Raw genomic sequence first — 22,791 nt, 5'->3', positions numbered from 1 at the left:
AGTGGGCCTCTATAGGGGGTGAGATCCTTATAAGTATCACACTGCCATCTCATTACCACATAAGTCAGGCTTAAATTGTATGGCGTGTACCCACTCCACAGAAATAAAACAAAGGGGCTTACCAACTATCACCAACTGATGATTGAGGCATAGGCAATGAGCCCACTTGTGGAAATAAGTGCCCTTGGGCAGATCTGCTTACTCCCTCTGGGCCTTCTGAATGATGTGGTCTCCTCCGGAGCGGAGCCCCAACCCTCCGGAGGCAGCGGCCTGCAGCTACACCTCCCTCTCTATGCCGTGCAGCATGCAGGGCTGTGCTCACATTTATGATGGTAAAGACGCGATTATCTCTGGGAGAGAAGGCAGCTCCAGCCCTCAAGAGTCCTCAGCAAAGTCAGGCCAGTAAATGATGACCCAGAGAGTGGAGGTGTATAACCTTGTGGGTTATGGCTGCAGCTGCTTACTCAGAAGGGTCCAAAATGGCCGCCGTTCGCACCAAATAGAGTCAGTCTGGTTTCAGGGCCACAAACCGAGCCCCTTGTACTCCGGGTCCTCTGATCTCACTCACCACCTCGTCTCAACTCTCGTAGGGCCGTGCCTCCAAGGGAAGGACCTCTGAAGGGCTCAATGTGGCTTCGGTGAGTAGCTCTCCAGACCTATTTAATCCTAAGGTCCTCCGGTCTCAGCTAATCGAAAGTGCCGACTGCTGCTGTATTGTAGGACTGTGTGGCAGTGTCCGTTGAGTTCCGCCACTCTGGAGCGGATCCCTGACCCTGCAGAGTCTTGTAGGTAGTCTCTCCACAAATAAGGAGCTGGATTGCGGTTGTCTGTGCTGGTTCCATGGATATATTTGTGAAAGTCTCTCAAACCCTCACAGTACTTGAGATAGGGAATCAAAGGTGTCCAGTCTGCAAGATTAGGTCAAAAATAAGTTTTATACTTTGTTTAATACCTATGTGCTTTGGTATTTGGCTAGGCTAAAGTCTGGTGCTCCACACAGACATGTCTGCTCTTCATGACGTCTAGCTCCGCCCCCGTAACAACATAATGTTTATGTGCCAATAAATCACTATATTCACTAAATCCAGTGAGTGTATCCTGATTATGGACTTTATATATATATATATATATATATATATATATATATATATATATATATGAATATCTATTTATAAATACTCTATTTATCTATTTATAAACATATTCCTCTATGTGCAGAACATCGGAATGTGAAATATTTACAGTAAATACACATTATAACACTTTATTAAATATGAATATTGCATAAATATGAATTTTCATGTTTTCATCTACTTAACTGAAAAAGGGCTCCAGTGCACTTCTATATATGTGTACATATGTATTTATGTGTTTATATGTCTGTAAATACACATATACACATATAAATGCATTAATACATATGTACACACATATAAACATGTATATATACATATACATATTTAGACATGTATATAAATATATGTATCTCTATGTTAAAGCCCTTTGCCTATCTTTTTCAGTTTTTTCACCTGAGACATCATAACTTTGAGCCCTTTATAACTTTTTGTGCAATTTTCTTTTAGTCATTTTTATTAGATGGTTTTATTATGAGTGTAACTGTAATTTCCATCTTAATGGGAGGAGAGTCCACTGCTTCATTCATTACTAGTGGGAATTAAGAACCTGGCCACCAGGAGGAGGCAAAGACACCACAGCCAAAGGCTTAAATACCTCTCCCACTCCCCTCATCCCCCAGTCATTCTGCCAAGGGAACAAGGAACAGTAGGAGAAATATCAGGGTATAAATGGTGCCAGAAGAATAATACTAAATTTAGGTCCGCCCACCGGAGAAACGGGCGGGTGCAGCGGACTCTCCTCCCACGGATGGAAATGAAATTATCAGGTAAGCATAATTTATGTTTTCCATCTTAATGGGAGGAGAGTCCACTGCTTCATTCATTACTTGTGGGAACAAATACCCAATCTCTAGAGGACAGTGAATGAAAAAAACGGGAGGATAAAAGCAGGCGGACCCTAAACTGAAGGCACCTCAGCCTGCAAAACCTTTCTCCCTAAAGCTGCTTCCAACGAAGCAAAAACATCAAACTTGTAAAACTTTGCAAAAGTATGTAAGGAAGACCAAGTAGCCGCCTTACAAATCTGCTCTAGAGAAGCCTCGTTCTTAAAGGCCAAGAAATGGCCACAGCCCTAGTTGAGTGAGCCGTAATCCTCTGAGGAGGCTTATGTCCCGCTGACTCATAGGCCAAACGTATATTGCTTCTCAACCAAAAAGATAGTGAAGTAGAAGAGGCCCTCTGCCCCTTGCGCTTCCCTGAATACATCACAAATAAAGACAAAGTCTATGAAAAAAGCAAGGAAGTCCATTCTCCGGATTTAATTAAAAAGTTCCATTTATTGAGTATTAGTTAAAAAACAGACATGGAAAAAGTGTACAAAAGTGCAGAGTCAGCACAAAGTAATCATAGACTAGAGTTAAAACAGTTGGTTAATCCTAAATAGGATATAGACCAACATGATTGGTTAAAATCATCATCTGACTTAGCATCTTAGAATGTGTAATTAGGATATATAATTACCAGTTAACCCTTGATAATCAAAATAGAGCAAGAGGGGATGTATACAAATTGGCATGAATAAACGAATGCAATACATACAAATGTTAACATTGGTTGTGGGTTGCCTAGGATTGTACACTGTTTATTTGTATGAGTCAAAACATTCAAACTGCAACAATAACCAAACATATATCAAGCATTTCTACTTGGGGCAGTCCTGTTTCAACACTTCCACAATTGGTACCATAACCAATACAGAGCCGCAGATAGGTGCGCAAGGAGCCACCTCCCACTTCCGGTCATCTGTTTCAGCGTTCCAACGTGTGAGAGGATTAGCGTCAGTCAAGGAGCTGTTTTAAGACGCCCGACACGGGAAGGAACTGAGGAGAAGTGAGTAACAAGCTCAGCTAGATTCACAGAGGCTGGAAACTGATGTCGGACTATTATGGGGATGAGTGAAGTAAAAAGATAACCGCTTGAAGTATTACTTGTTGTTTTTGAGACGCCACCTGAAAAGTGCTGTTGTTATCTCATTCACACTGGACTGCGCAAGGTGCAGCAGTGTGTAGAAGTGAAGAGTGTAACAGTTGTTGTATCTTTTCCCTGTGAGTATCTCTTGCCCTTGAGAGGGCTAATGTTAAACAACATAAGTCTCACCCCAGAGAGTGAATTTAATCGGCACATAATTTGGAAAGCTGGGTGTACCTATTTGCTCTAGACCATGATGGGAAGAATTGTTGGTTTACCTCTTTGCTCCCTCACTACTCTTAAAGTTTCATCTTTTCTTTAAAGACAAAGTCTGTCTGAAGTCCTTTGTGGCCTGAAGATAAAACTTCAATGCCTGGACCACATCCAAGTTATGAAGTAACCTTTCCTGAGATGAAGAAGGGTAAATACACAAGGAAGGAACTACTATTTCCCTTCACTTGTTCCCAGTTTGTTGGATTGAGAGCTTGCATTGTGTGACTGTTTTAGGGACCCAGGTTTTGGAAGGGACCTTGACGAGGTACCTGGGCTTGTCCCATTTGGCCAGATGCGGTAACTAACTCTTCCATTTTTGCTTTTAATCTCAGCTGAGTGCTTGTAAGTGAGTGCTGGACTTTCTCTGTGTGTTGTATTAATTTTTTTTTAAAAAAATTTCCCTATGGGCCTTGCACCCAGGCCTGTCTGGGGTTAACTGCCTGTGACTCTGGGGACAGCACAGCTTCCTGTGAGTGTCAATGAGCACCCAGGGCTGAGCATGTTGCAGGGTCATGGGATGTGTACCCAGTCCAGTTTGAGAGTGCAGTCCCCTTCCGTGTTTTGTATATGTCTAGGGTGATTACATAAGCCTGTGCACCCTTCACTTGTTCCCAGTTTGTTGGATTGAGAGCTTGCATTGTGTGGCTGTTTTAGGGACCCAGGTTTTGGAAGGGACCTTGATGAGGTACCTGGGCATGTCCCATTTGGCCAGATGTAGTAACTAACTCTTCCATTTTTGCTATTAATCTTAGCTGAGTGCTTATAAATGAGTGCTGGACTTTCTCTGTATGTTGTATTAATTTTTTTTGTTGTAATTTTCCCTATGGGCATTGCACCCAGGCCTGTCTGGGGTTAACTGCCTGTGACTCTGGGGACAGCACAGCTTCTTGTGAGTGCTAGTGAGCACCCAGGGCTGAGCATGTTGCAGGGTCATGGGATGTGTACCCAGTCCAGTCTGAGAGTGCAGTCCCCTTCCGTGTTTTGTATATGTCTAGGATGATTACATAAGCCTGTGCAGTGCACAGTGTGCACCCTTAACTTGTTCCCAGTTTGTTGGATTGAGAACTTGCATTGTGTGGCTGTTTTAGGGACCCAGGTTTTGGAAGGTACTTGCCTGTTTCGTTCTTTTAGGAACTCATCAGTAGGAGAGAGATTTCTGGTTGCTGCATTGGAAAAGCTATTTTCATGGTTAAACCAAAATTCATTAAAATTATGGGGGGGAGATAAAAAACTGAAATTAAAATCCGCCATGTCTCAAAATGAAATCAATGTAAATATTTGCATAGGAAATTAGTACATTTAGGAAAGTAGCTTGTCCCATTTGGCCAGATGCGGTAACTAACGCTTCCATTTTTGCTTTTAATCTTAGCTGAGTGCTTGTAAGTGAGTGCTGGACTTTCTCTGTGTGTTGTGAGTGTGTGTATATGTGTGTATATGTATATATACTGTGTGTGTATATATATATATATATATATATATAATCAATGTAAATATTTGCATAGGAAATTAGTACATCTAGGCAAGTATCCCCGCTTGCTTTTCCCCAGAAATTCTTAATATACAATGTTTCCAATGCACAAGAGAATTGTGGGTAAGATATGCAAATTAGATATGCAAATTCTCATTTTTTTTGCTTCAAAAATACTGTTTTGACACAGCGATCCTTTTAAACAGGATTATGACAGCAAACCAGAAATCACCAGTGGCGTCACTAGGGTTGGTGTCACCCGGTGCTGTAAGTCATGGTGTCACCCCCCCCCCAGAAAGCAGACACACACAAAAACACAGGCAAACACTCAGACACACTTAAAAACATACTCAGATGCACACACAAACACTCGGAAACACACTCAGACACACACACAAAAACACACACACAAAAACACTGAGACACACAAAAACTCAGACACACACATGCAAAATATGTAAACTGCACTGCATTAATTAGGAAGCTCATGCCTAGAGCTGCTCCCTGGCTCAGCAGAACATCAAATGAAAGATAAACAGAGCACTCTAAAATAAATCACTGAAGAAAAGGTTTAGGCATGCAAACTATGAAAATTCTGCTCTCTGATTCTGTTCCAAGTCTGTCAGTGCACAGCCCTGGGCCGCATGTCACTGAGCAGTGAGCACAGATAGGCAGGCAGGTTTAGGCTAGCAGCGCAACTTTGCAAGCCCCACGGCACACCCACAACATTCATAGTGAAATTGGGCAGGGGAGGAGCAAAGTACAAACAAGCAAAAGCAGCCGGGAAAACTATTTGTTGAAATTGCAGCACTGGCTCAAGGGGCAAAAAAATTGTGTCTACAACTTCCCCAGTCCCACTAATGTTCACAAATGCCAGCCTCTAATAAAATAATCTATGCATCTCAACATTGTATTTCTTTGAATTTCAATAAAATTTAAAAAAAAAAAAAAAAAATTTTTTTTTTTGGTGTCACCCCCTGGAGGGTGTCACCCGGGTGCGACCCGCCCCCCCCCCCCCCTAGTGACGCCACTGGAAATCACTCACTAGACAAGCCTGTTTCGTTCTAAAAGGATTAAAAGGATCGCTGTGTCAAAACAGTATTTTTGAAGCAAAAAACTGAGAATTTGCATATCTAATTTGCATATCTTACCCACAATTCTCTTGTGCATTGGAAACATTGTATATTACTTGCCTAGATGTACTAATTTCCTATGCAAATAATTACATTGATTTAATTTTGAGACATGGAGGATTTTAATTTCAGTTTTAGATCTTCCCCCATAATTTCTTTCTTTTTTTTTTTTTTAATTTTAAATATTTTTATTGAGGTTTAAAAATAAGGCATACAGATAAACTGCGACATTTTGAAAAGAAAAATATACATAAAATTTGTTACAAAACATAAACGCAATAGTTTGCATATAGGTAATTAAACACATCATCTGCCCATTTGTAACTAACTGTAAATCTTTTAAAGATAACACCTCAATTTAAAGTAGGGAGGGGGTATATCAATAGCCTCTAAAAAAAAGAAGATGACGCTTAAACTTAGTTTAGGGAGTTACGTATGGGGTCTGTGCCCCTAAGCTTAACCAGTAAGCTATATAGTGGGGGTAGACGGAGCTTAACATAGAATAGTAGGCTTAACATTAAAATAGTAATTTAGAAAAACTGGTCTAGGGATATAAGTTTCATCTGATTACAATATAGACTTATGTAGTGGGGGATCAATCTATTGTAAAACGGCTAGTATACCTAGGGAATAGGGATGATTTAATACGTCCAGCTCGTAGGCACATAAAACCAGACAAAATCCAAGGCACTTGACTAAGTGTAAAACTCAGGAATCTGAAAGCACTATTACCCAACTGAATAGTGGCATTATAAACATAAACCATACTGTGTAGCTCAAGAACTATGGATATATATAGACTTTAAACCATTAAAGTATGGACTGGCAGGTAAACATTAACTAGGGATACTATACTCTATAATATCACATAGCACTGAATACATAGAGAAACTAAACATCAGAAAGATAATGAGAGTGAAACATTTTGCAGTTTGAGCATTGTAAACGTAATGGGAATCAGAGCTATACCTGCAAATAAAGTCGTGAAGTTCTTAACATATTTTGAACAATGACATAATCTGCAATACATGGTACTAAGCGGATATTAATATATGCACACACAAAAAAGCTATTTGCATAGCAATCAAGCAGAAGGCTGCTTCCTCTATTTCAAATATTGTAAGTACATGGGGTGACACTATTTAAGCTATCCTTCCACACATAAATGTCTGACTGACCTGTAGACCCATTCATATGTTATGGATAAATTCAGCTATACAACTGGAGGGTACTGGATTTGGGTTAAGATATCTAGAAGTGAGCCTAGCTCCATATTAAGTTGTAAATAGTTACAGAACTACATATTACATATAGCTAAACATTATAGCTCTCCAATTATAACTAGAATGTCCTAATAATGTAAGTAGAAGGAATATCAATATATTATTATAACAGTAAGCATAAAATAAACTAGGGGTAACTATATGAACACAGCATAAATAAACTTCTAAAGTCCTCATATGAAGGCCTCAAATAAAACAAGCCTCAGTCTCATAGAAACATCATATTAGATTTGGGCATATGAGTCTCGCAAATATAGTTCTTGGTGTGAAGCCATATTACCGGTCTTTCAACCTAAGGTCAAACCAACCTCATCACACCGCTGCCATTTATCACAGAGTCCGATAGGCAATCTCTTCATTCTCCTCAGTTCCCCCGGTTGGAATGCCAGAGCTTCCAAGACTCGATCCGCTACTTCCCAGCCTGTAAGTGTTATGGCTTCATCCGTCTCCAGCTGAAACCCCTGGTGCTCATTGCAAAATCTCCCCCGGGGACCGGCCGCATCCCCCGGTGAGCGAGTAGGCGGGAAGGACTGAAGGGGGTTCCGACTAGAGGGATCCAGTGGTATAGCCTGCAGAGCAACTAGGGAGCTTGTAGCTGTCTCCCGGATATATATCGGCCCCTTGTTATCCGTTGGCATCTGTGAGATGATCTCTCTAGGCCTCGCAGCATGTAGCAGAGATTCTATATCCTGTGGCATCGTAAGCTCAAAGTCCTCAAAAATATTGAGGAGGGCACTTGTAATTTATTCCATGTTGTATGTTCCGGGAAGAGCGGTAGAGCAGATTGTGGTAGTAGCAGCGTTGTTGTTAAAACAAGCCTAAATGAGTGTCTTTGGTTCCATGTATGCTGGGAAGCTACCTCGTGGCTTTAGTAGCACAGTGCGGGTATCCAGGATTCACAGCGTAAGGTCATAATTACTTCATAACACAGTTGTACCTCAGCTCCTCGTTAGTTTTAATGAAGATTGCTTTAAAATCCATACAATTTTAGGGCTATTTTTAAAAAAAAAAAGGGTTATGTAGAAGCAGGAGCTCTCGAGGTACACATCCAGTCGCTGCGGTAGTTAGCTCGGCCCCCCCCCCCGCCCCCCATATATATATATATATATATATATATATATATATATATACAGAGTCGGCTCCAAGGGGGGCATTGACGGGCAATGCCTGCCCAAATAAAATGCTGTACCCCCTCAAAAAATTTTTTTTGTTATTGTATAAATAAGTGTGTCATAATTCTGGAAAGGTGGTAACCCTAGTTATGATACCAGTCACACCAAGTGGGTATTCACACAGCATATTGTGTGTGTATCACTTACTCAGTGGAATGATGCTGACCTTTTACAAGCAACACACAGAAACTGTTCGCTGCACAATTTGTGCAAACCAGACTCTTACAGGGAGACTGTATAGAATAAATCTTTCACGCAATGCGCCTTCACCTAGGGTAGCTATGACACCAGCCCTGAACTGTAAACGTTCTCAAAAAACTTTGTAAACCAGTCACTCAATGGGAACAGTTCACAAATGATACCAGCAACCACTCAGCAAATTGTGTACATATCAATCATGGTGTGGGTGTTCCCATTATAGTGTGTATATAGCAGTCACACACAGAAGGTGTTCCCAGCATAGCGTGTCTATCTATACCAGTCACACACAGTGGGTGTTTCTTATACAATGCCAACCTCTTGTCCAGTCCATATGCGTGTTGTGCTCAAGTTACAGTCCAATGCCTGCCCTGGGTCAACAAAGCAAGCAGTAGGGGAAGGAGCCCTTCTCATTCAACAGCAGCAGCACACTAACTAAGGGAATGCTTCCACTTTACATAAACATGGCGGCCCTCAGAGGCGCACACCGGTTGCTGTATCACAGTAAGTCCCAAGCTTTTCTATTTACCATATTATACAGTGTTAACCGAGCTTTGACCCTGCTCTGTGCCCGCATTATATACCAACCGGGCAGGTGGGCAGCATTCGCTATGAGCCTGTGACTGGCATAGCGGGTGGTTTCCTGATGCTAATATATCTTCACATCATGCATATTTTATGTCGTTTACTAACATTACCAGCTGATTACATTAACCAGTAGTCTCTATATGCATTTGCTTGATAAATCCACTATAGTCTCAGTGCAGTATGGATTAAAAGTGCTTCTGTCAGATGCTTCTGTTGCGAGTGTATTTGAGGAGAAATGCTGATGTCACTCTGAGTAGTAATTGCACTGTCAGAGTAGCATTCTTTTATTTCTCTTGTAGGATGTCCCCTCACTTTGCTCTTATTTTGACTCTCATACATGCTTTGTAAAAAATGCGTGCCCCCTCGTGAAAAAAAAATGCACCCACATTTCATTTGTTCTTGAGCTGGGTGTGTATGTATGTATATATATATATATAATTATATATAGGTAAAGCTATATACAGATATATATAGGAATATTTAAAAATACTTAGAGAATATTCCCCTATTTGAAGAACATTGGAATGGGAAATACAGTAAATTAAATATGAATATTGCATAAATATGATTTTACATGTTTTCATCTACTTGACCGCAAAGGGCTCCAATACACTTATATATATATATATATATATATATATATATATATATATATGTCTTTATATGTATACATATGTATTTGTGTTTTTATGTGTATATATGTCTGTAAATACATAAATACATATGTATACACACACACATATATATATATATACACAGTATGTATGTGTGTATATATATATATATATATATATATATATATGTGTGTATATATATATATGTGTGTGTATCTCTATGTCAGTCCTTTTTTTTTCTTTCTTACACCTGAGACCTTATATCTTTGATAAATTTTTTATGCATTTTTTTTTAATAAGAATTTTTAGCAGACAGTTATTGTGAGTGTAACTGTACCTTTAAATGTAATTTTGCAACTTTTTAGTTTCCTGTAAGTACCTATTGGCAATGCTGGCCCAGGTATACACATACTACAGGTTGAGAAACAAGGGTATAAGGAAAGATTCTATTGCTGTTGTAAACTGGTGGCAACATAAAACTTCTCCATAGACTTTAATGGAGATATGGTTGTTACCACCAGTTAAAGGCACATGAAACCCAACATTTTTCTTTCATGATTAAGATACAGCATGTAATTTAGCTTCATTCTCTTGGTATCCTTTATTGAAGGAGCAGCAATACACTACTGGGAGCTAGCTGGGCACATTTCAAGAATAAGAGGTTTCTAGGTGCAGCCACCAATAAGCAGCTGTTGGTTAAAGGATAAATAGGAGCACCTGAGGCTAAGGTATAAATCAGGTGTCAGCACTCTAATATAGTACAAATAAGTAAAATCAATATATTACAATTTATCATACAATAAAAACAACAGACATATAATAAGTGAAACCTTTATATTGTAAAGGAATCCTAATGATTTCCAAAATGAGGAGGGGCATTGCCGGTGGCAAGAGTGAAGATTGTCTTGAAAACTCAATCTAAAAGGTGCCACTGGGACCTCTATTCTGAAGAGGAAGAAGTGGGATGTTACCACATCAAGGGGAAAAAATGTTTGTAAACAACTGATTGCGAAAAAGGAGCAACTAGGGTGTCACCACACTTATGGATCACGATATGCTTGAAAACAAATATAACAGCAAAAACCAAAAAAGTGTGGATACACAACTCAAATGTGCATATGATGTGTAAAAATATATGTGTGTGGGTGAAAAAACAAAAACAAATGAAAAGGGGATCAAAACCGGTTTGTCCAATAAAAAATCGTCAAATGGATTAAAAATAGTCAACAGTGACGTGGAAAAAAAATTAGTAATGTGAGATATCAAAAATGTGTAGTTGTACCATAAAAATAAGAAAATGTGTGAATAATGGATGATTGGTCCAATCAGATCAACAAATACAAATACAATCCACAAATTCAAATTATACGCGTGATAGTGATCAAGTGAAATGCTCGGTAATAAATGTTCAAGATATATAGACAATATTCGAGGTGAAGAGACAAAAAAACAATATTGGAAATTGAACAACAATACTAATAATCATATATGAAAAATAAAAACTTAAAAAACTTCGTAATTCCTAAGATTGTCCTATGGAATGTCCAAAATACAATAAAAATCCATTAAGGGGAAAGGATCACTGATAAAAAACTGGTAAAAAACGATCCTAGGAGCTGTCTGAATCCAGTATCCTAGTCTGTGCAACATGGACCTTTAATCAAAAGAAGAAAAAAACTCCTCACATAAAGGGCCTAAAGGGTGAAGCCTATTGGTAAACAAACTTACCCCAAAAGCCAATAATCCTGGTACTGTATGGAGCCTCACAAATCTCTGGGTGGTCTACGCGTTTCGGCCCAACAACGGGGCCTTTTTCAAGACATAATGAGGCTATAATGGCCCTGACCTTTTATTTCAAATGTTAGGGGAGTATCTCTGTAAAAAAAGCGCCAAAAAAGGAAAGTATCGGCGGTAAAAAATGCCGCCAAACGCTTCCCACGTTGTTTCGCCGCTAACCGGATATCCGCTTTTTGGATTACTTCCGGTTGCGTTATTTCCGGTTATTCCGACCAACTTCCGGTAATGGTACTTCCGGTGGTCGCGCTACCATTTTTGTTATGGGCAAAGTTATGCTTACTTGATAGACTAACCGGATGGGGTATTTATAATAGGAAATGGGACAATTTCGCTATAACTAGATTTTAGGATCATAGATACCAGGGTATACAAATTTAAGATCATATCACAATGTCGGTAACATTAAATATAGGGCATAAGTGAAATTCCAATTATATCTCTAAACAGTGATACAGGACTACTAACGGGGTTACTGGTCTGGCTCTAATCAGATATGGACCATAATATAACTCTATTTACATGTTCCACTGGAGTGCTCACATTTGTGATATGTGGTATTGAAATGTGTGGAGACCGGATTACCTAAAGATGAAGGCAAAATAGTTTGGACCAGAAACACTAGAATACATTAAAAATTCCTTACATTAAAGATGTTAAAATGTTTGCATTAAACCGGTTTTGGGTCATTAATTGGTGTATAGTACCCCAGACTAAAACAAAGTCAATGAATCAAGAAGGAATTAAGCTTAAGAGGATATATATATATATATATATATATATATATATATATATATATATATATAAAGGGCTGATGATTCTATGACATCATGGTGATTTCCTTAAACACTGCTAGCTTCAGATAATAGGATTTACATGGGCCCTCATGGGATACAGCTTGATGGAGGTGGGTGGTCAGAAAATGGCCTCTCTTATTCATGGAATAGGTGCACTATTTAAAAATTAGCATTGTGTCCTTTAGGATAGATACAGTCTAGGTTGAATATCCATTTCGATTCTATCTTCAACATTCTGCTTTCCATATTGCCACCCCTCCAATCCTTATTCAGTTTACAGATTCCCATGAATCTGAAACTTTTATTGTTTCCCCCATGTATTTCTTTAAAATGTTTATAGAGAGGCAGGTCCATTTTTCCCCATTTAATCTGCAGTAGATGTTCCCGGATCCTATCTTTCAACTTCCTAGTTGTCTGTCCAACATATTGCAGACCACAACCACATTCGATTAAATATACCACAAAGTGATCCGTACATCTGATGGTTTGTTTTACGTTGAATACTTCATTGGTTACTTTGGATTTGAAAGAGCTACGCTTAACACCATGCTTACACGCCTTACACAGGTGGCATGAGTAAAAACCGCATAGTCTCTTGCCTGTAACTCCTATGGGATTCTTCTTTGTGGTATTACAATTGGGGACACTTGGAGCCAATATGGACTTTAAATTATTCGCCTTTCTATAAATAAAACATGGTCGTTCAGATAAATGTTCGCCTATGATGTCGTCGTCCTTAAGTAAATGCCAATGTCTTTTCACTATGTCTTCTATGGTCTTTTTTCTCTCATTGTACTGGGTTATGAAGGGGATCCTTAGATTCTCATGGGATCCTATATTCTGTTTAGTTTTGTACTCGAGGAGGGTTTCTGCCATGGAGCCCTTGTGAGGCTGCTTCTTACCCTCACCGCTACCTCAGAGTTGGCAGATTGAAATCACCCTGAACGTGTTTGTTTGGAGTGATTATTGCGCAACAGCAGATATAAGCGGATCTACAGTGTCTGCTGCTTGTTTGCCGCAAAGCTGGGCAGATAGGTTCCAGAGTCGGGAACCTTGTCTGCTTGCAGTATAGTACATGGGACCATAGGCTTCTATTCGGCAGCAAAAGGATAAATAGGGAGAGGTTATGAGGACAGTGGCAAATCTAGGGGGTGTTCTGAAATTCTATGCACGCACCCCAAATTTTCAAAAGTGTCAACAACCGTACATTTTCAGTAGAGCTCCTTTTTACATATTCTTTCCTCTAGTAAGGCAAAGAGGAAGGTAATGTGGGATTTTGATAAGAAAAAGCTAGAACAAAAGGTAGAAAATGTTGTTGCACACACCAGTACGACCCTTCTACCTTAAAGGGATATTAAACACCTTCAGATTGTAATATAAAATTATTTAATTATCTGTAGTAAAAAAAGCCTTTGCAATATACATTCAATATATATATATATATATTGTCACCTTTTTCCTGTAATATAACTCGGAAATTGTGTATTTTCAAATTCCTGCAAGAACTGAAAGTGCAGACCCCAGACTTGATAATACTGTTATATTCAACACAGTCATTGCTTACTCAATTTACTAAATTATTTATATATGTCCATAATTGGTCTCAGTAGAGGATTTAAGATAAGAGAAACCTAGGTTACAATGTAGCGGCGACTATTACTTCTTTGGACAATAAAACTTTCCACATTTCTTCAATATTTTAACAACTAATATAATTTTTAAAAACATCATATTATTCTCAGGCTAATCTTTGCTTTGAGTACATAATTTTGTCTAGCATTTATTTTGTGCCAGATTACAAGTGGAGCGCTAAATATCGCTTTTATGAAAGCGATATTTGCGCTCCACTGTGTAATACCGGCGCACTGGTATTACAAGTTCACAGCAATGCAAACATTGCTGGGAAGCATTGCGATAATGAGAGGGCGCTTTCATAGGCTTCTATGGAAGCCTTGTTCTGATGCCGTCAGAGTTGCTAAAGGGAGTAAGTAGCGCATATATATATATATATATATATATACACATATTAACACATAAATATAAATATATATATATATATACACATATTAACACATAAATATATGTATATAAGCATATACATATATATTTACTGGGAACACACAGTTCCCATAGACCGCAAAGTAAAGGCACTTTTCAGTGCCATTTTTTTGTATCAAACCCACACCCACCAACTTTAACCCCAAAATACTGCCTAGTGCAGTTATTTTATTAAAAAATAAACATGCTGCTATCTTTATTTTTTAATAAAATACACTAGACTGTATTTTGGGGGATTTTGGGCACATTTATAAAATTAACCAGAGATCTGATATCTGATTAATTTTATAAGCACTAACTGCTACTGCAAGCTCATGATAGCAATAACCAGCCACTTGTAATAGCTGATTAATTATTGCGCACCAGCAGGCGCATGATAATTTAGCCCTCCACTTGTTATCTAGCCCTTTGTGTTTAATGTGCCTTTAATACTGAAGCTTTCTGCCAACATTTTTAGAGCATCCATTTTTTAAGTCATAAACTGCCCCTGGTTATAAGGAGGAACTTATATATAAAATTAATTATAGGGACAGGTAGCAGAATACATTTTAGATATTTAAATAATAAATACTTATTAAGCCCCTCAGGAAATCAGGATGGGAAAAATAAGTACTGGTGCTAAAGTCAAATAGAATAATAAATAAAGAAAACTGAAAAAGAGACTTTACTAAAGCACTATTGCCTATACTCTTACTGGAAAATAGAGATGATGATATTAGTCAAGAATGAAGGAAGATCGGACAATCCTTAGTAAAACAAACAAAGCTTTATTAATCTAATTAAAAGCAGTGGAAACAGCAAACATCCACACACAGAGAGCGCAACACCAATCTGGCTTACGCGTTTCGACTTTGCGCCGTAATTATAGCTATGATTACGGTGCAAAGCCGAAACGCGTAAGCCAGATTGGTGTTGCGCTCTCTCTGTGCGGATGTTTGCTGTTTCCACTGCTTTTAATTGGATTAATAAAGCTTTGTTTGTTTTATTACGGACTGTCCGGTCTTCCTTCATTCTTGCTCTTATACACCAGAAGGACGGTTCGTTCACCTATGTTCTATGGTAGCTACTGGACACAACAAGCTCATAGCCATTTTGCTGGTGTTTGGATATTACCACTAAGGTCTACACGGATCCGGCTGTCATTCCGGATACACCTCCTCCCCTATTGGCTGCTTGTGTCAACGTCACGTCTGACGTCATCACAACAATACCTTCCTCGTGGGCTTGAATATCTGCGGACGTCCTATATGTGGTAGTAGTACCCGGCGGAGTGTGTTATGCTGAGGCAAGCAAGAGGAGTCTATTCCCCACTGACTGGGTCCCACCTAAAGTGGAAATGCGGCTAAACGGTGAGATTGTGATTGTTTATTAATTACACAAGAGGACTTTGCTCTAGGGGAGTGGAGACTACATTGATTATACAGATTATATTGGCAATTCACTTATGCTTATATCAGCAATGCTTGTTGTGTAACATTATTAGTGTTCTCAGGACCCACTGTTCATATGGGGGTCTACATCTGACTTTTTTCCTACTTTTGATTCTCATCGATGATATTAGTCACCCATAAAAATGTAATAATACGCCACAAGAAATGATAGACAGTCAAACCATTTATTGGAATATAAATACAATTTATCATGGTGCAAAAACAATGTAATGAGCAAATGTTGAATTGAATGAACTGCTTACATAAGGCATCATGTGCAAGAAAGTGACAAAGATCCATATTAAAGAGACATGAAACCCACATTTTTATTTCCTTAGTCAGATAGAGAATACAATTTTAAACAGCTTTCAAATGTTCTTATTTGATCTAATTTGCTTAGTTCTCTTGGCATCCTTTGTTGAAAAGCATACCAAGGGTTGGCTCAGGAGCTGGCGATTGGTGGCTGCACATATACGCCTTTTGTGATTGACTTACCGATGTGTTCAGCTAGCTCCCAGACATGCATTGCTGCTTCTTCAAGAAAGGATACAAAGATGAAGCAAAATAGAGAATCAAAGTACATTAAAAAAATGCTGTTTATAAACGTATACTCTGTCTGAAGGCCCAATATTCAAAAGTTTGTGGGCATAAAGAGAAATGATGCAACATCTTTGGGATTTTGTTTAGACCTTATTTTGTAATGTAGGTGTCTCTCCATCACATACAAAACCCTACATAGGGAAAAACATTGTTGAAACTAAAGTTTGTGTTTCTAACATTTTTTAGGGACCTCTCTGTACTGATGAGACATCTTAGATCATCTCACCTGAGCCGCAAGCTTTTGAATATTAGGCCCTGAATCATGAAAGAAATATTTTGGGTTTTATGTCCCTTTAAGTTTTTATAAAATTCCAAGTTTAAGGCTCCTAATAATGAAAGCAAATAAAAATCTCAAGTTGTTTGAGCAAAGTAGCCGAGAGAGATCCAGTCATGGCCTTTCCTCTACTTATAAGTGTATGGGAATTGGGCCGTCAAGCTTTTTTTAAGGGTGATTAATATTATCAGCTCTCGTTTTCACAAAGAGTATCGGCAATAGTGTTTTAATAAAGTCTCCTTTTTTTCTCTTTTGTTCATTTATTACATTTTAGATATTCACAGAGAAACATTGTTTATCTAACCACATCATCTTATTTTTAAAGGGGCATGAAACCCATAATTGTTCTTTCATGATTCAGACAGAGCACACACTTTCTAAAAAGTTTCAAATTTACTTCTATTATCAAATTTGCTTCATTCTCATTGTATGCTTTGTTAAAGAGATACCTAGGTAGCTAGTGTGTGTGTCCATGTGTCTGGAGAACTACATGGCAGGAAAAAGTGCTGCCATGGAGTGCTCTTGCAAATGTATAACGTTCTTTGAAAAACTGCTGCCATATAGTGCTGCGGCCAAGTGCACGCTCCTAAGCTTACCTCCCTGCTTTTCAACAAAAGAGAGCAAGAGAACAAAGAAAATGTGATAATAGAAGTAAATTGCAGTGTAAAAAAAGTGGGGTTTCTGTCTTTCTAAATGTAGCAGTCCCTATCTGTTGCTTCATTATAAACTGAAAGATAGTTTACAAGATATAATGACTGCCACCCCACAGTAATTAAGTGCATGATTGGTTATTTACTTCTTACTGCATGTACATTAAACACAGAGGAATCAGCATTCGGAATTAAATAAATAACAGTATTTATCTATCTAATCTCTTTTTATGTACACTATACACAATGTGTAGGACACAGCAGCTTTAATAATTCAGAGCTTCTTTTTATTTTTTCTGCGTAATCCTGCTGAGTATGAAAGGAATTAAATTGTGCTAGAGGGAATTGTCATATATTGGAAGACTTGCTGGTGTACAGAAGATAAGTGTGTATGTGATGTGTGCTTGATGCAATTAACAAAGCCAGATTTAGATAACTGACACCAAGAAGTTATTTAGTGAAATTCACTTTAAAGCATCATTACACTCAATGCACTACTTTCACTTTCTTCAGTACAAAGTTACAACTGAATGAAGCCTTTCGTATGCTGATAATAATAAAAAAATATACACCCTTTTGCAGCTACAGTCTGGACTTTAGCTCTGATACAAAGTAGGCTCCATAAATTACAGCCAATCAGAGTGCATTTTGCCTGAGCCTTTAGTCACAATGAACCTGAACTACAGTGAAGACTGCCCTGCAGTCTCTGTTAATCCCTATGGCAACAAGCAGCCAATGGAATTGCACTATACTAAAAGGACTCGTGGTGATGAAGTCATTTTAAAGGGGCATTAAAAACACACAATGCACATGAAAGAACACTGTTTAAATATGTCAAATATATATATATATATATATATTGTATATATATATTTTTTTATTTTTTTTACATTATAAAGATTAAGGTAAAGCTGTGTAAAACTAACAGGAAGTGCATGTCTGTATATAGTTGGGCCATGGGTTAGAAGGAAGACTTCTACAGCTCAATTGGTAGATGGTGGCCCACCTCATAAACACAAGGAAAAAAACAGCACAGGCACATGTTTTACATAAAATAAAATTAATACATATTAAAATACCCTGTATTACACTAAAGAGCTAATGTCCCTGTAAGTAAAAACATCCACATCCCTTTAACAGACCAAAAGATCAGTCTTATAACACATTCCTTTTGACTTAACCCTTAAGAGTGATTTCCTGTCATTTTAGTAAAGGAGACCCATTGAAATGATCTCTACTAGTGTATGATGGAAGGCAGTGCCTGTGCCTAATGAATTATAATTCAACTGTAGAGAGATTAAAGGGGGAATTAGAGTAAAACAAAAAGCCCTCTCATATTAAAACCCCCCAGCAATTAAACATTATAAAATTATTTTTGAATGAAAAGTTAAGTAATATGTTTACATTTATATTAAAATTAAAAGTATATGCATATTTACGTATAACTGATACTGCAGTGCAGTACTCATTCTTATTGGATGATATGGACAGTTCTCAGAGATGGTTAAGACACACCTCCACAAGGATTTAAATAAATAATTAGCTCATAAACATCAGTTAAAATGTAAAAAAAAGCATCTATTGAATGCAGCAAATTACAAAATACCTTTCATGTCCCTTTGACATCCAGTGGATTTCAGTCCTGGCCAATGCAATATCCTCCCTATGAATGGCATTTGTTTACAGCTATTTATAAGTGACGGGCATTAAGGAATATTCAGCATTAAATAAATATTATTCAAATCTAATGAGTTAAACTACATTCTATTGACACAAATTTGCCTCTAATGAATGGTAATTACTTCCAAGGAGTATTCATTAATTTCCACTGCCTGATAATACCGTTTATGTTGGCAGAAATAGACAAATAATTTATAAATTATTTATTGGCATTGGCTATAATTAAACAAGGTTCACTTATTTTAATGTATCCTATGATAATGTGTCTTCTTTTGAATTTGATGGCACTGATGTGTAAGATTTTGTCCACCATATAAGTTGCTTCTAAATAAGAAAGTCTTCTATTGAGTGAATTTCAGAGATGGCCATCCAATGGCAAACATGAGCTATCAATGAAAAAAGTATAGACCCAGTAGCTGTGGATAGGCTTGATGTAGATTCACTGACACGTGTTGGTCTAAAGTACCAGTTGAAATGGTCTTTCCTAACATCTGAAAGTCTCCATCATCTTTGTCAGCGGATTCTTCTTCTGGATTACCATCAGAAGGTGTCATTGGTCCCAATAAGATTAAGTGGTCAGGTCTAGGTGAATCATGAAGTTACATGTCCTGCCATTCGGCCGAGCAATAAAAGAGGCATCTGCTTGTACGGGGGATATTGCTTATGTGGCGGGATTAGGGTTGTCACAAAGCAGTCTGAACTTCAGCTTGAAACATACTGCCAAACATTGCCTGTGTAACAGAAAGTATATATGAGAAGTAGGTACAAATATAGAATATTAAAGATAAAAACTAGACACAACAAGAATTATACTCTTCATTTAAAATGACCAAACAATAATATTGCCATCTTCAGATGAAAACGGTTTATTTTATTTTAATATAACACAATACAATCTAGTCTATTCTAATACATTGCTTTCTGTGTTAAAGTGAATGTCAATTTAGATTAATAAGTGCCCGGTTTTTAATAATCCTTTAATTAATAAAAATTTACATTTCACTTGTTTTCTTCAAATACTTACCTTTTAATCTTCACAGCCGCTCCAGCGATTCCCCCGGCCGTTGGAAGCCTCTTTATACGTCAGAAATGACGAATCCAGCTTCCTCTAATCACGGCTTCCCCCCCCGGGGGAATCATGGCCTGAGGCAAAACCGTGATTCAAGGAAGCCGGATTTGTCATTTAGGCCTACAAAGAGGGCTTGCGACGGGCGGAGGAATCGCTGCAGGAGGTATCAGAATTAAAAGGTAAGTATTTGAAGAAAATTAGTGAAATGTAAATTTTGATGAATTAAAGTGTCCTTGCTTTAAATAGGATTATTAAAAACCGCTCACCGATTCATCTATATTGACATTCACTTTAAATTTAAAAATTACCTTAATGTACCTGTCAAAACGTTCACATTCCTTTATTACAACCCCAATTCTTAAAAAGTTTGGACACTATGAAAAATGCAAAAAAACAAACAAAAAACAAACACAAAAATGTAATTCACCCTGTACTATATTGAAAACATATTAGCACATTATTTGATGTTTTACTTTGTTAATTTAATGTATTTTTTGTAATGTAAAATATACACTCATTTCAAATATAATGACTGCAACATATTCCAAAAAAGTTGGGACAGGGGCAATTTAGGACTAATAGCGATGTGACAAGTTGATATAAGAAGGTTGTGTGAAACTATTTAATAAAAGGCAAAGTGTGTTTGTCCGACGCTGTCATGCACAGTAGAGACTGCGCGCGAGGACAAACACACTTGGCCTACCTCACCTGGCATCTGGCGTGGAGTGGGCGTGGTCAGACGGATGTGATATGGGCCTGACAGGGCGTGACGCGGGCGGGGCCAGATGCGCCGTGAGAGATAGAGAGCTCTAAAGAGGGGGGATAGAGAGAGCAGAAAAGGGGGGATAAAGAGAGGGGGGGAGAGCAAAAGAGGGGCATAGAGAGAGCAAAAGAGAGAGAGCAAAAAGAGGGGGGAAGAGAGAGAGCAAAAGAGAGGAAGAGAGACAGCAAAAGAGAGAGGAGAGAGAGAGCACAAAAGAGGAGAGAGAGAGCACAAAAGAGGGGAGAGAGAGCTCAAAAGAGAGGGGGAGAGAGAGAGCGTCAAAGAGGGGGGAGAGAGCTCAAAAAAGAGGGGGGAGAGAGAGCGCAAAAGAGAAGGGGGAGAGAGCGCAAAAGAGAAGGGGGAGAGAGCGCAAAAGAGATGGGTGAGAGAGCGCTAAAGATAGGGGGAGAGAGAGCAAAAGAGGTGGAGAGAGCGCAAAAGAGGGGGAGAGAGCGCAAAAGAGGGGGGAGAGAGAGCAAAAGAGGGGGGAGAGAGAGCAAAAGAGGGGGGAGAGAGCGCAAAAGAGAGGGGGGAGAGAGCTCAAAAGAGAGGGGGAGAGAGCGCAAAAGAGAGGGGGAGAGAGCGCAAAAGAGGGGGGAGAGAGCGCAAAAGAGGGGGTGAGAGTGCAAAATAGGGGGGGAGAGCAAAATAGGGGTGGAGAGAGCAAAAGAGGGGTGGGGAAGAGAGCACAAAAGAGAGGGGGAAGAGAGAGGGAGCAAAAAATTGGCCCATGTACACAGGCTTTAGGGCTAGTAGTATATAAGCAGAAAAGGCCTAGTCCTTCAAGAGCAAGGATGGGTCGAGGCTGCCAACAGATGTGTCAGCGAATAGTCCAACACTTTGAGAACAACCTTCCCCAAAGAAAAATACGTAGGATTTTGTGAATTTCTCCTTCTTCAGTGCACAATATAATTAACCCCTTAGTGACCAGAGCACTTTTAAATTTTCTGACCGTTTGGGACCAGGGCTATTTTTACAATTCTGCGGTGTTTGTGTTTAGCTGTAATTTCCCACTTACTCATTTACTGTACCCCCACATATTATATACCGTTTTTCTCGCCATTAAATTACCTTTCTAAAGATACCATTATTTTCATCATATCATATAATTTACTATAATTTTTTTTATAAAATATGATGAAAAAATGGAAAAAACACACGTTTTCTAACTTTGATCCACAAATTCTGTTGCACATCTACAACCACCAAAAAACACCCATGCTAAATAGTTTCTAAATTTTGTCCTGAGTTTTGAAATACCCAATGTTTACATGTTCCTTGCTTTTTTTGCAAGTTATAAGGCAATAAATACAAGTAGCACTTTGCTATTTCCAAACCTTTTTTTCTTTTTCAAAATTAGCGATAGTTACGTTGTAACACTGATATCTGTCAGGAATCCCTGAATAACCCTTCACATGTATATTTTTTTTTTTAGTAGACAACCCAAAGTATTGATCTAGGCCCATTTTGGTATAATTCATTCCACCATTTCACCGCCAAAAGCGATCAAATAAAAAAAAATCGTTCACTTTTTCACAAACATTCTCACAGAAATTATTTACAAACAGCTTGTGCAATTATGGCAAAAATGGTTGTAAATGTTTCTCTGGGATCCCCTTTGTTTAAAAATAGCAGACATATATGGCTTTGGCTTTAATTTTTGGTAATTAGAAGGCCTCTAAATGCCGCTGCGCACCACACTTTTATTATGCCCAGCATTTAAGGGGTTAATTAGGTAGCTTGTAGGATTAATTTAAGCTTTAGTGTAGTCTAGTAAACACAAAGTATTGATCTAGGCCCATTTTGGTATATTTCATGCCACCATTTCACCGCCAAATGCGATCAAATAAAAAAAAATGCTAACTTTTTCACTAACTTTAGGTTTCTTACTGAAATTATTTAC

The 22,791-nt window shown here is 38.3% G+C and overlaps 1 protein-coding gene across 1 annotated transcript in view; it reads right to left on the bottom strand.

Annotated features, from left to right (window-relative positions):
- Positions 1 to 19,627: 19,627 nt before the first annotated feature.
- Positions 19,628 to 22,791, bottom strand: part of SLC26A9 (solute carrier family 26 member 9) — a 72,396-nt gene continuing 69,232 nt past the window's right edge. The window contains exon 20 of the mRNA XM_053704669.1: positions 19,628 to 19,787. Within this exon, the coding sequence (XP_053560644.1) occupies positions 19,740 to 19,787 (48 nt within the window). The 3' untranslated portion in view covers positions 19,628 to 19,739. The remainder of the gene's footprint in view (positions 19,788 to 22,791) is intronic.

Source organism: Bombina bombina, chromosome 3, assembly GCF_027579735.1.
Source record: "Bombina bombina isolate aBomBom1 chromosome 3, aBomBom1.pri, whole genome shotgun sequence".
In the NCBI taxonomy this organism is placed as follows: Eukaryota; Metazoa; Chordata; class Amphibia; order Anura; family Bombinatoridae; genus Bombina; species Bombina bombina.
Note: the sequence above shows the minus strand (reverse complement) of the source record. Positions and strands in the feature narration are given on the sequence as shown.